At 43.4% G+C, this 14,772-nt stretch overlaps 1 protein-coding gene across 1 annotated transcript in view; it reads right to left on the bottom strand.

Annotated features, from left to right (window-relative positions):
• Positions 1-14,772, bottom strand: part of artn (artemin) — a 57,441-nt gene that overhangs the window by 18,728 nt on the left and 23,941 nt on the right. The window contains exon 3 of the mRNA XM_074636958.1: positions 3,633-3,807. Coding sequence (XP_074493059.1) covers positions 3,633-3,807 — 175 coding nt within the window. The remainder of the gene's footprint in view (positions 1-3,632; positions 3,808-14,772) is intronic.

A 14,772-nucleotide genomic window follows, 5' to 3' on the forward strand; every position in this document is an offset into this window, starting at 1 on the left:
AGATTTTTAAAAATGATCCAACCAATCATATTCTGCGACCGGAAGTTGTGTAAGAGTGCATATGAGGCATACATCCATGGTATGAGGACGGTGCTGCTGTGTAATTGAAGGTGATGGACATGGATCAGTATGTAGTTTTTAGAAACAATAAAAGAGTGTGTCTCAGGGAAGAAGACATAACTGCAGAAAAACTAACTTTGATAAAGTGTGAAAGATATTGACAGATTCAAACTTCCTGGATCAATAACTCATAACCGAAACGTTGTTAAAACACCGACGACGGCTCTTTCTAACCGTAGTAAGGTAGACGACGAGCTACATCCTCATTTTAATCACAATGAGCCGTCCTCCGAGCTGGACACATAACATTGGTCTCTATCTGCAGCCGGCTGTGAGACGAGTGGTAAGGGACCGTCTACAAAGTGCAACGCCGAAAAGAGATGCTATAAAAATATTCAATAACTTCAGTCATATGCAGTGTAGTACCGTCAAAATCACTTCACACATAAATGGCCTCTTCCTGATGATACTACAACACTTAGTTTGGAAAAATATCTTTTTGCATTATATTGGTGATTTTTAATCCGGAAAAATCTATGAATATTTTTATAGCATCTCTTTTCGGCTTCGCTTTTTTTTCTGTCGTACACATCACCGTCCTCATACCATGGATGTTTGCCTCATACGCGCTCTTACACAACTTCTGGTCGCAGAATATGAAGAAATGGGCGTTTTTCTGTTTCTGTCTTCTAGTGATTTTATTTTTTGTTTTTAGAAATAGAAAAGTTTAGTTTAGATCATCCCTTTTTGACCCTGATAAAGAAAAACGCCTTGTATTTCATTTTAATTTTTGTATTTTAAAATGAAAATCAAATAACCACTAATTTTTTGTATTTTAATATCCTTTTGTGAAAGGGAAATTGAATGACCAAAAGATACACTGACCCCAACTCTTTTCTGATGAAGATAGCTAGCAGCACTAGCTCCAAAAGTCCCTAAAAACTATAGAGGAAGTCGCCAAGTCGGCAACACTGACAGTCCGTCCCTTCAGGCCTCCCTCCAAAGCCACGCCCCCAAAATGATCATTATGAATGGAAAATACATGGCTATTGTAAGACTCAAAGCTGTCAAGCTCGCAGTGATGAGCAACGAGTGCACTGGCAGAGTGCACGCAGGTAGGTAGGGAGAGAGGCAGGTAGGGAGACAGGCAGGTAGCCAATTTAATCATTACATTCGGGCCGAATGAAATGATTAGATGGGCTTATTACAGTCCTGCGACAGCCACAGATACCAGATTTTTTTTTTTTCGTCAGAGCATTTGATTTATTGATTGGTGTTGGGATGTAATGAAAATGTCAACTAATATAACAAAAAAATGTTTCTAGAATTTTACCAACCCTGCCTTTAATTCTGGTCCATTATTACTTTGTACTTATTTTTGCCATTCAAACCCATTTCGGGGAAAGTAATGTAAAAGTAATTATTTTCTTTTTATAATAAATAATAGTAAAGACAAAGATAATTAATGATTAAAACAGCCAGATCAGACTGATGATGAAGTTTACACCTTTAAACTGGTTCAATAATAACTTAGTCAACGGGTCTCGGATGTGTCAGGGGATGGCTTACTTCAAACCTTCTTTTATTTCAGTTTTTTATTCATTATAGATATTATTAGTCAGGTATTATTTATCATAAAAGAGACTGAGTTCTGGTTTGGCTACTTACCAAACTGACTGGTAAAATAAACAGACATACAGTCCACAGTCAGGACTACGATGCATGACAGAAACCTGCACATTGGATTGATTATTTCTACCCTGTCGTACCAAGGGGCCCCTGCTCAGTTGACCAAGGCCACGCTCTGTGTTGAAAACTACCAGGCAAATTTCCAGAGGCTAGTCATGGAGAAGTGACACGCTGCCATTTTATGGCCTCCATCTCAGATTTATGAAGCTTTGTTCTCAGCGTCTTAGCTGCTCAAAAAATGAGTAATGTTACAGTGAAGGATGGAAATGAAGAGTTCCCTTCCCAAGGTTCTAAAGGCCAAGCAGTGTATGCCTGCAGGCAGCCCGGGTAACATGGCCCCTACGCAGAAATAGAAGACAATGTTTTATGTGCTCCCACTGGGCATGTCTTATAAAGTTTCCCAACAGACTAAATAATACTACATTTTTCTAAGTATTGCTGTAAGGGATAGTTTATATATCTCAAATTCTATAATCATTTCACAAAAAAGACACATAGAGTATTTGTTAGGTCATTAAGGTAGACAGCATCAGTCTTTTGTTCAATTCCCAAACAACAAATGCTCAGGTCTAGCTGCTGTAACAATGATGGCTCCTGTCTGTCAGCAGTAAAGGCAGAACTACTGTGACATTGTTATAGAGCAAAACTTCCCGGGTGGAATTTGGGGTGAAGGTCAACAAAGCCTGTAACTTTGACATGGTGGACCACCTTTACATTCCTGTGCCCTACCAACATTCAGCCTTGGTTTATTTTAACCACAAAGATTTCCTAACCTTCACACAACCGTACCGTAAGTTTGTGACCCAGCAGCCATGTTGAGATCAGTTGAGGAAATACCAAGCACCGCCCACCAGCCAGAACACACTTTCTCATATTACAGCTAAACCGTGCACTACAAGATGATTCTGAGAACATCTGAGGAGAGAAATAGGCATTACAGTAACAGAATATTGATTGATATTTGATCAGCGCTGCCTAGTTTGACCGTTTGGTCGGAGTTCGCGTGTGATTGACAGCTGCCGCGGTTGAATGAACAGCCAATAGGAACGCTCTCTCTCTGAAATGACCTGTGATTGGTCAAAGTCTCCCGTCACAGGCTTGATGTTCTAAAGGCTGAAAACAGAGCCATGAGGAGGAGCAGAAGTCTAGTTTTCTCTCAGAACACTTGAATTACAATATGCTGAAAGGTTATTATGGAATTTTTCAGTCCTTGACTGTCAGATTAATTTAATGAAATGTTAAATTTATTGTACTGTACCAAAGTAAAGCTGAATGATTGGCAGATAAAAATGTTGTGTGAGGACATGCAGTGACTCATATTAATTCCCTAAAGACTTACATTAATGATTTACATTGTGCACACCAGCTTTTTGTCTCCAAATGAGAGGTGATATTTAGGATATCTATGCTAATAATAACCTCAATATTAGCCTAAATATTAGGATATTTAACATTATTGGATTATAGTTTAATTTGATATATTTCTATATTCATTGTACTGACTCCAACGAGGCATCTAACCTCAAGATACAGATATGTGAACCAACTGAAAATCATAATGACTCACTGATGGAAGCGGAAAAGGAAACCAGCCTGTTTTGTGGACAATTTGCAGAGTGGGTGAGTGACCACAGGGGAAGGATGGTTCATTTCATAATAAAAGCCTAGCTAGAGTTTGGCTCTTTCCATCTCTAATAAAACGACTGACGTGTATAAGGTTTGCCCTCTTCAACACTGATGGGATGTTTTCCATCCATGAGCTGTCTTTACAGTATATGTATAGTCCAGTTTGAACTACCAGCATTTAAGTGTAATCATAAAAAGAAGTAAAAGAACAACAACAAATAGATTGTATCCATGCAATGAGGAAATTAAATACTTACCTAGGGCTTTATGCCAGGGTGTGTGGACCCTGCTGTCCTGTTCCAGATTCTCAGCAGGAGACACGGAGGGCTGGCTGAGGACACGCTGGAGGTCTGACTGAGCCTCTTTATTGTCCTCCTCAGAAAACACATCTTCCACTAGTGTCAGCAGCGATGCCACCACCCACAGCATCACCTGATAATATCAAGGAACACGGTGTTACTTTGGTCAGCAGGCTGGTTGGTTGGTAAGGGGTTGATGACTTCATCATAAAATCATCCAGCAGGAGAGAGTTTACGATCACAAAGACACATGCAGTCAGGGTTACACATTCTTCTGTTGGATAGGAGCTCAGTTCAACTGGGCAGGTGTTCCTCTGCTGCAGCACCACTGACCTGTGGGGTTTCTCAGGGCTCCATTTTGGACCCTATCCTTTTTTCTTTGTATATGCTGCCCTTGGGGTCCATTTTTAGGAAATATAATATTCCTTTTCATTGTTTTGCGGATGACATCCAATACATTTAATTGAATTGAATAGAGGCAGTAGGAATACTAGCAGTAACAGCAGTAGTAGTAGTAACAGTAACAGTAACAGTAGTAGTAGTAGTAGTAGTAGTAGTAATCGTAGCAGCAGCAGTAGTAGTATTAGTAGCAGCAACAGCAGCAGTAGTAGTATTAGTAGCAGCAGCAGCAGCAGTAGTAGTAATCGTAGTAGTAGTAGTAGTAGTATTAGTAGTAGCAGCAGCAGTAGTAGTAGTAATCGTAGTAGTAGTAGTATTAATAGTAGTAGTAGAAGTAGTAGCAGAAGGAGCAGTAGTAGTAGTAGTAGCAGCAGCAGCAGCAGCAGTAGTAGCAGTAGTAGTAGTAATCGTAGTAGTAGTAGTATTAGTATTACTAGTAGTATTAGTAGTAGCAGAAGGAGCAGCAGTAGTAGTAGTAGTAGTAGTAGTAGTAGTAGCAGAAGGAGCAGCAGTAGTAGCAGCAGTAGTAGTAGTATTAGTAGTAGCAGCAGCAGCAGCAGCAGTAGCAGCAGCAGTAGTAGTAGTATTAGTAGTAGCAGCAGCAGTAGTAGCAGCAGCAGCAGTAGTAGTAATAGTAGTAGTAGTAGTAGTAGTAGTAGTAGTAGTAGTAGCAGCAGCAGTAGTAGCAGCAGCACTAGTAGTAGTAGTAGTATTAGTAGTAGCAGCAGCAGTAGTAGCAGCAGTAGTAGCAGTAGTAGTAGTAGTAGTAGCAGTAGCAGTAGTAGCAGTAGTAGTAGTAGCAGTAGCAGTAGTAGCAGTAGCAGAATGCTGAATCAGCATTCCCACAATAAGACTGAGATCCTTATGTTTGGACACTCTGACCTACGAGACGACTCTGACCTATTAGACGACTCGGGGGGCATTCTTGGCTCTTTGGCCTCTCAGAAACAGACTAGTGTTAAAAATCTCAGCGTTACTTTGAAAGCAGCTTCAATTTTGAAAAACAAATTAGCTCCGTTTTAAAAACCAGCATTTTCCAGCTCAGGCTTTTGGCTGAGGTAAAGGCCAATCTGTCTCCAGGGATCTGGAGAGAGTTACCCATAATGCCTTTATTACCTCTCAGTTAGATTACTGTAATTCTTTGTGTGTGGGTTTACAACAGTCGTCTCCTCACCGGCTGCAGTTAGTACAGAATCCAGCTGCTCGCCTTCTGACTGGAAAAAAAAACTGTGATCAGATATCACCGGTTCTGGCCTCCCTCCACCGGCTTCCTCCGTTTCTGGATTGATTTTAAGGTTTTAAATGGGCTGGCACCACCTTATCTATCAGAACTATTGCACCTCCATACTCCGGTCAGAGCACTGAGGTCGACCAATCAGATGCTCCTGGATGTCCCCAGAACTAGACTCAAAAACAGAGGCGACCAAACCTTTGCGGTGGCGGCCCCTAATCTCTGTAACAGTTCACCTCTTCATATTAAAACTGCTCAGACCGTAGAATCGTTTAAGTCGCTGCTGAAGACTCACCTCTTCTCGCTGGCGTTTGATTAAGTTAATTTTCTGTTGTGCTACTACACTTCTACTGATGTCATGTGCACATTATGGTCATTGTTTTTGCTCTGTTCATATTGCTGTTTGCTTTGCATTAATTTTTATTATGTACACGTTCAGCACTTTGGTCAACTGCGTTTTCTTTTAAACATGCTAAACAAATAAAGTTTGACTTGACTTGACTTGACTTGACCTCACTGGAGCACCCAAAAGCACGAATCCATCGCCGCATGCATGGTATATATATATATATATATATATATATATAAATATATATATATATATATATATATATATATATATATATATAACAGTGAAGAAAAGGTAGCAATACCACAGTGTAGAAATCCTCTGTAACACGTAAAAGTGTTTCATTCAAACGTACAAAAGTATTACCACCCAAATATACTTGGTACCAAGTACCAAAACTAATAGTACTCATTATGCCGGATGGCCTATTTCAGAAAAATCTAAATGATATTATTGGGTTAAAATCATTGATGCATTTAATGTATACAGTATAACAGTATGTATACACCAGGGGCGGCTGGTGTCTCAAAAATTTGTGGAGGACAGGAGGAAAACCAACCCACGGTGTCATGTTATTTTATTAAGTTATTTCTTGTATTTTTTCTGTATGAGCTCAGTGCTGCTTGATATACTGTATGTGGTCTCATGTTCTTCATTGTATCATATGGTGGGGTTACATGGGATTTAGATTTAAAAAAAAACTTTTGACACTTATTTTTTTGACAATCTAGCTAGGAAAGCCATCCATCCTCTGAATGCTCTAGGTCTCTAGTCTGATCCATCCATCCTCTGAATGCTCTAGGTCTCTAGTCTGATCCATCCATCCTCTGAATGCTCTAGGTCTCTAGTCTGATCCATCCATCCTCTGAATGCTCTAGGTCTCTAGTTTGATCCATCCATCCTCTGAATGCTCTAGGTCTCTAGTCTGATCCATCCATCCTCTGAATGCTCTAGGTCTCTAGTTTGTGGCCCGAAAGTTTCATGAGGCTGTGATTATCCTAGAGATCACCACAGGTCATTTTATACAGTGAGGTCAAATTAAAAAAAAAATGGTCTCACTTCAATGAAATGTCTTCTATGGGGACTAACATCATCACACATGAATACAGTTGGGTTCATTGGGCCAATCTATGGAATCCAAGACTGTTTAGGGACCCCAGTTTGCAGAAATATTCAGATATACCATTTATACTGCATTCAAAAAAACTGCATGTTTTTTATTTGAATTATTTAGCCCCCTTCACAACAAGCTAGAATGACATGGTTGGTACCAATAGATTCCTTAAGTTTTCTAGTTTAATATGATACCAGTATCTTCATCTTCTTCTACCTTTAAAACCAAGACCGCTGCAACCTCTGAAAGACCAAATAGTGTGATAGCCGGATTTTGAAAACGTTAGCAGGGTGCAGTTTACATTCACCGTTTCTCACCACAGTCACAGATTGTCATGTCTTATTTGATTGGTTGTCAGTCACAAGAGTGCAGGTCTTGCATAATAAAAGCAGCCTGCCAGAGGACAGATGCCAATAGAGATGAATGCAAAGAGCGACTTCTTGTTGAGACCTCGATGGACAATGAATGATAACCCTCATCTCTGAAGATTTTTGGTATAGTTTATGTCTGCCATTTATTTGTTCACCTAAATGAGCTGAAACTTACATTAAGCTCCGTGCACAACTGTTCACATGAGAAGAGGACCAGAGTGGACCTGACCGAGGAGGCCTGACCACGGGGTGGAGTGTGTGACACCACAGGGGATGGGTGGATCGAGGACGGAAAGCTGGCCAAGCTTTCAGTTTCAGGTACGGTCTGCATCCCTGCAGGCAGGTGTGTTGTGGCCTGTTAGCAGCTGGTAGAGCCATGAGGCTCAGTTTTAATGAAATAAAACAGTAATACCTGAGCAGTGGCAGCATCACTGAGGCCTAACTAAAGTGTTCAATGCACTTCCTTCCTTTTTTTGTGATTAGTATTTTATTGATTTTTTATTTGTCACATTTTGGTCGACAAATCAAACTCCTCTATGCAAAACAATATTCATCCATCCATCTTCAACCGCTTATCCGGGATCGGGTCGCGGGGGCAACAGCTCCAGCAGGGGACCCCAAACTTCCCTTTCCCGGGCCACATTAACCAGCTCTGACTGGGGGATCCCGAGGCGTTCCCAGGCCAGAGTAGAGATATAATCTCTCCATCTAGTCCTGGGTCTTCCCCGTGGTCTCCTCCCAGCTGGTCGTGCCTGGAACACCTCCCAAGGGAGGCGCCCAGGAGGCATCCGTGCTAGATGCCCGAACCACCTCAACTGGCTCCTTTCGACGCAAAGGAGCAAGGACTCTACTCCGAGTCCCTCACGGATGACTGAGCTTCTTACCCTATCTCTAAGGGAGACGCCAGCCACCCTCCTGAGGAAACCCATTTCGGCCGCTTGCACCCGCGACCTCGTTCTTTCGGTCATGACCCAACCCTCATGACCATAGGTGAGAGTAGGAACGAAGATTGAACGGTAGATCGAGAGCTTTGCCTTCCGGCTCAGCTCTCTTTTCGTCACAACGGTGCGGTAAAGCGAATGCAATACCGCCCCTGCTGCTCCGATTCTCCGACCAATCTCACGTTCCATCGTCCCCTCACTCGCGAACAAGACCCCGAGATACTTAAACTCCTTCACTTGGGGTAAGGACTCATTCCCTACCCGGAGTAGGCAAACCACCGGTTTCCTGCTGAGAACCATGGCCTCAGATTTAGAGGTGCTGATTCTCATCCCGACTGCGTCACACTCGGCTGCGAACCGATCCAGTGAGTGCTGGAGGTCGCAGACCGATGATGCCAACAGGACCACATCATCTGCAAAAAGCAGCGATGAGATCCTCAGCACACCGATCTGCAAACCCTCCTCCACCCGACTACGCCTCGATATCCTGTCCATGAATATCACGAACAGGATTGGTGACAAAGCGCAGCCCTGGCGGAGGCCAACCCCCACCGGAAACGAGTCCGACTTATTGCCGAGGATCCGAACACAGCTCTCGCTTTGGGCGTACAGGGATTGGATGGCCCTGAGAAGTGCCCCCCTCACCCTATACTCCCGCAGCACCCCCCACAGTATCTCCCGGGGGACCCGGTCATATGCCTTCTCCAAGTCCACAAAACACATGTAGACTGGATGGGCATACTCCCAGGCCCCCTCCAGGATCCTTGCGAGAGTGAAAAGCTGGTCCGTTGTTCCACGGCCAGGACGGAATCCGCATTGTTCCTCTTCGATCTGAGGTTCGACTATCGGCCGAACCCTCCTTTCCAGCACCTTGGAGTAGACTTTACCAGGGAGGCTGAGCAGTGTGATACCCCTGTAATTGGCACACACTCTCTGGTCCCCCTTTTTGAAAAGGGGAACCACCACCCCGGTCTGCCACTCCTTAGGCACTGTCACCGACTTCCACGCGGTGTTGAAGAGACGTGTCATCCAAGACAGCCCCTCCCCACCCAGAGCCTTCAGCATTTCTGGGCGGATCTCATCAACCCCCGGGGCTTTGCCACTGTGGAGTTGTTTGACTACCTCAGTGACTTCCACCAGGGTAATTGATGATGGTCCCCCATCAGCTTCCAGCTCTGCCTCTACCATAGAGGGCGTATTGGTCGGATTCAGAAGTTCCTCAAAGTGCTCCTTCCACCGCCCGATTACCTCCTCAGTTGAGGTCAACAGTGTCCCATCCTTACTGTACACAGCTTGGATGGTTCCCCGTTTCCCCCTCCTAAGGTGCCGGATGGTTTTCCAGAAGCACTTTGGTGCCGACCGAAAGTCCTTCTCCATGGCTGCTCCGAACTCCTCCCACACCCGCTGCTTTGCCTCCGTCACGGCAGTGGCTGCTGCTCTTCGGGCCCGTCGGTACCCTGCAACTGCCTCCGGAGACCTCCGAGATAACATATCCCGGAAGGCCTCCTTCTTCAGTCGGACGGCTTCCCTGACCACCGGTGTCCACCACGGTGTTCGAGGGTTGCCGCCCCTTGAGGCACCTAAGACCTTAAAACCACAGCTCACCGCCGCAGCTTCAGCAATGGAAGCTTTGAACATCGTCCACTCGGGTTCAATGCCCCCAACCTCCACAGGGATGCCAGAAAAGCTCCGCCGGAGGTGTGAGTTGAAGATCTCTCGGACAGGGGCCTCCTCCAGACGTTCCCAGTTCACCCTCACTACGCGTTTGGGCTTACCAGGTCTGTCCAGAGTCTTCCCCCACCCTCTGACCCAACTCACCACCAGATGGTGATCAGTTGACAGCTCCGCCCCTCTCTTCACCCGAGTGTCCAAAACATGCGGCCTCAGATCAGATGATACGATTACAAAATCGATCATCGACCTTCGGCCTAGGGTGCTCTGGTACCACGTACACTTATGAGCATCCTTATGTTCGAACATGGTGTTCGTTATGGACAATCCATGACTAGCACAGAAGTCCAACAACAAACGACCACTCGGGTTTAGATCAGGGAGGCCGTTCCTCCCAATCACGCCACTCCAGGTGTCTCCATCGTTGCCCACGTGCGCGTTGAAGTCTCCCAGGAGAACTATGGAGTCCCCTACTGGAGCCCCATACAGGACTCCATTCAGGGTCTCCAAGAAGGCCGAATACTCCGAACTGCTGTTTGGTGCATACGCACAAACAACAGTCAGAGTTTTCCCCCCCATAACCCGAAGGCGTAGGGAGGCGACCCTCTCGTCCACCGGGGTAAACTCCCAAAACAATATTAATATAAAAATAATAATTAATAAATAAATGACATAAATGAATGTATTTAACAATAATATCTACAATATCCTAGTATACAAATAAAATGCAAAAAAAAATAAATAAATAAAAGAGACAAATCAAATATATATTCCTACATTCATCTGCACCATGGTCTAATCTAATTACAAGCATCCAATCAATTATCAGACACATAAAGATTGTGTGTGTGTGTGTGTGTGTGTGTGTGTGTGTGTGTGTGTGTGTGTGTGTGCTGTGTATACAAGTATTGTGTGATGGTGTGTGCTTTACTTCAAGGTCTGTCCACATGAGCAATGTATTCCAAGTAGTCTCCCCACTTCGCCACATATTTCTCAGTCCTGTCCTTTGAGCTGAATCTGTTCGTATGATGCCACTTCTGCCAAAAGAATGCATTTCCTTCCTAATAAAACCTTTTCACAGCAGTTTTGGAAAAATGTGTAACCTATATTGTATGTATTTATGTCCATATGTGCTTGCTAGAAGTCTTCATCCTTGCTTTTATTGGCCTATTACTACATTTCTTGGCACATTAACTATTCACCGACCAGTGAAATGGCCTGAAACCACCAACAGGACTGTACTTTTTAGCGTGCATTAGATACTAACAAACAACTACTACAAACAAGTTGGCTCACTCTTAAAACCTTTACTGCATAGTGCTACTAGAAGTCAAATCCTCTTTGTGCCAGTCCATTTGGTAAATAGGGAGATATTTCACTAGATTGCTGAAAGCTTCAACCTGCTAGCTACCAGCTAGATGAAAACTCTTAAACTCCTGCGCAATCACCGAAAGCATTTGGATTCATCCAACCTCTAAACCTAACTCCATGGCAATTCATTCAATAGTCAAGATATCAGTGTGGACCACAGTGGTGACAGACTGATGACCAACGCTGCCATCCCTGGAACCATGCTGCCAGGACTTTATTTAGTATTTGCTTTTCATTTAGTGATATACGGTGTTACAATCATTGTGGAAACTGAAAGCTGATCCATCCTGTACCATGAGCTCTTTGACATGGAGATTGTGTCTGCGTTCTCTGTGTCTGGCTTTTAGCCTATAGAGGCCCCGTCTCCTCGGTCTTGTGGGATACCTGCAGCCAACACCTGCACCTCTTTAATTACTTAATTGACACGTGACACCTTCCCATTGTGCAGGTAAGGTTAATATTTTAACATCACTTATGAAATGAGTTTCTCTGCAGTGTCTGGCAGGAACATAAGGCCCAGATCAGATGGGCAATGTAGTGGAAACTGGCTGATGGTGAAACGTATATCCCAACAGTCTGCCAGACAAATCCTACTGGTCTACTCTTCTTTCTGATTCTCATACATTCTTTCATTCATGAGCACGAGGCTGAAAACCTCAGTATGCATCAAGCGAACAGCTTGTCAGATCGTCTTACAGCGTCTGAAACTTCCTTCCTGACAACGCAATCATAGGGTGGCTGCTGGGGGGCGAAGTAGTGATGGGAACAACATGAGTACTAACATGGGTAGAACATTTAGAAATTTTAGCATCATATGTAGCCTATTCCTGCTCCGTGGCTACCCGGCTGCATTTCCCGCTTGGCATTTGTAAGTTTATGGTGTTGGTTGTGTGGATGTCGTTGTTTTTTATCATCTTCGCGGGTTTCGCTTTATGGTGCGTGATTGGACTGTTTGCGGTGATCTAAATACTTTACCCAAGGACACAACCATGCCTATGTTGCTGGCGCCGTAGCGCCAGCATTCATACGAATCCGTACTGTTGTTATGCACATCACACAGCTCCTGATTACTCAAACCGTTATAGACTCAAACCGTTATAGACTCGATAGCGAACTGCATCAGATCAAATTCAAAGAGAGACTACACAGATGTAGCGGAAATGGGAATGTAAGGGCGCCATTCTTCCCCGACCAAAGAGGCTGAAAAACAAACTCCCTCTGCCTACCACCCAGAGGCCTGTACTACGAAGAGAGTTCAACATACCCAGGCTATCTTCTCGTTATCTGGCTTCACTAACCGTAACGAACGAGATCCCGCTTAGCGGTCCTACGAAGCTGGTTATCAACTCGGTAAGTCAACCCAGGGTTTCTCAGTCTGGCTACGAGCGCGTTCACATGAACGGGGCAGTGTCTGCAGCATCTGACCAATCACAGACATGGACCTGTCTACTGTCAGCAGACAGGCAGGCAGAGAGACACATTTTACACAGGAAGAGTAAACTATATTAGACAAATACGAAGAAGTTAGACATTTAATCAGACTAAAAATAACACAGTTGAAGCTGCCAAATGCAGGAAGGACAGCTGGTGAAAGAAAAAACTCCCGATGTGTGAATGTGTAAATTAACAGACTTATTAACACTCAACACTCAAAAGTCAGATATAGTCGTCGAGCTATAAATAGCTTTTAGTAGCGTAATGGATTAATAGACTACATTTCATTATGCTCATTTTGGAAAATATGTGTATGACTATTTCAACCTTCTTTCAGCTGCGTCCTTCTCTCCGGCGGTGAGAAACGGACTCAAGACCAAGTAAAAAAAAATATATAAAAACATAATTCAAACACCCACAGCATAAATCCAGCTGTCCTTCCTGCATTTGTCAGTTTAAACTATGTTGTTTTTAGTCTGATTAAGACTGTAACTTCTTCATATGTGTATAATATTATCAAACGATTACGAGCTCTGATTGGTCAGCAGGCGGTGCTTTTATACAAGTTGATCTCTTATCTGGAACATAACCTGCTGTGGAGCAGGTTAGCTGTTCAGCAGCAGTTACCATGGCGATCTACCTCGGTAAGAAGTGATCCACCTTCGTAGGACGGAAAACCCTGAAGGGTTAACCCTGAAGTTACCTCGCTAACAACCAAATCCTGCCTCGTCCAGGCCTCTGCTCATCAACACACAGTCTCTGAGAGTGATGACAGATGAGCTGTCAGCCAACCCCCGCTACCTGCATGAGTATCGGAGCTCCTGTGTCTTGGTGGTCATTGAGACTTGGCTGGACAGTAAGGAGGAGCATGGGCCAGTTCTTGACTCCTTCCTAAATTGGTGTGAGAAGTAAAACCTTTAAAACAAAGGAAATGTCCATTGATTTTATAAAACTGCTACTTTTATCAATGAGGAGCCAATACACTTTGTCACAGATTAAGGTATCATGACATTGTGCTCGACCACAAACTTAAATGGGAGCTGTGGACTGACCTCATAAGTACTAAGACACAACAAAAAATTTACTTTTTAAAGACATTGCTATTCTTTAATGTCCACAACACAATTCTCCAAAGGTTTCACTGTGCCTTTATGGAAAGTCTTTTTACCATGGGTATCATCTGCTGGTTTGGTAGTGCTACTGAGCCACAGAAAAACTGTAACAACGGCCAGCAAACTGCTAGGGATTACACTACCAAGTATGGAATGCATCTACAGAGACAGAACAATAAAGAAGGCAAACAATATTGTGTGTGACCAGAGGCACCCCCTTGCCACCCCACTATGCTCCTTCCTGGTCACAAAGGATGTTCACCTGGTCTGGTCTGTCCTAGCTGGTCTGGTCCATAACTATTTTAACGAACCATTTTATACATACATATAGTATACTGTACATACAGTATATGTATGTATGTATTTGGCCTGCCAAAGTTAATGCGAGAATAACACGTTAACGCAAATTTCTTTTAACGCAACTAATTCCTTTAACGCATTAACGCAACTTGCGATTTTTATGTTGAATTGGACTCTATTTTTAAAGCTAGAGTGAAGATACTGGTTTCATATAAAACTAGAAAAAACCTGAGGAATCCATGGTTCCCAACCATGTCATACTATCTTGTCGCGAAGGAGGTTAAAAGACGCCCAAAACTTATACGCAAATTTTTAGCGAGGAAAAACTGGCATGGCCATTTTCAAAGGGGTCCCTTGACCTCTGACCTCCAGATCAGTGAATGTAAATGGGTTCTATGGGTACCCACGAGTCTCCCCTTTACAGACATGCCCACTTTATGATAATCACATGCAGTTTGGGGCAAGTCATAGTCAAGTCAGCACACTGACACACTGACAGCTGTTGTTGCCTGTTGGGCTGCAGTTTGCCATGTTGTGATTTGGGCATATTGTTTTATGCTAAATGCAGTACCTGTGAGGGTTTCTGGACAATATCTGTCATTTTTTGGTGTTGTTCATTGATTTCAAATAATCCCTTCAAGATACAATTTGAAGAGATAAAAAATGTGCGATTAATCACGATTAGCTATGGACAATCATGCAATTAATCGTGATTAAATATTTTAATCGATTGACAGCCCTAGTATATACAGTATATATATATATATATATATATATATATATATATATATATATACGTGTGTGT

The sequence above is a fragment of the Sebastes fasciatus genome, chromosome 5 (assembly GCF_043250625.1).
Source record: "Sebastes fasciatus isolate fSebFas1 chromosome 5, fSebFas1.pri, whole genome shotgun sequence".
NCBI classification, from domain to species: Eukaryota; Metazoa; Chordata; class Actinopteri; order Perciformes; family Sebastidae; genus Sebastes; species Sebastes fasciatus.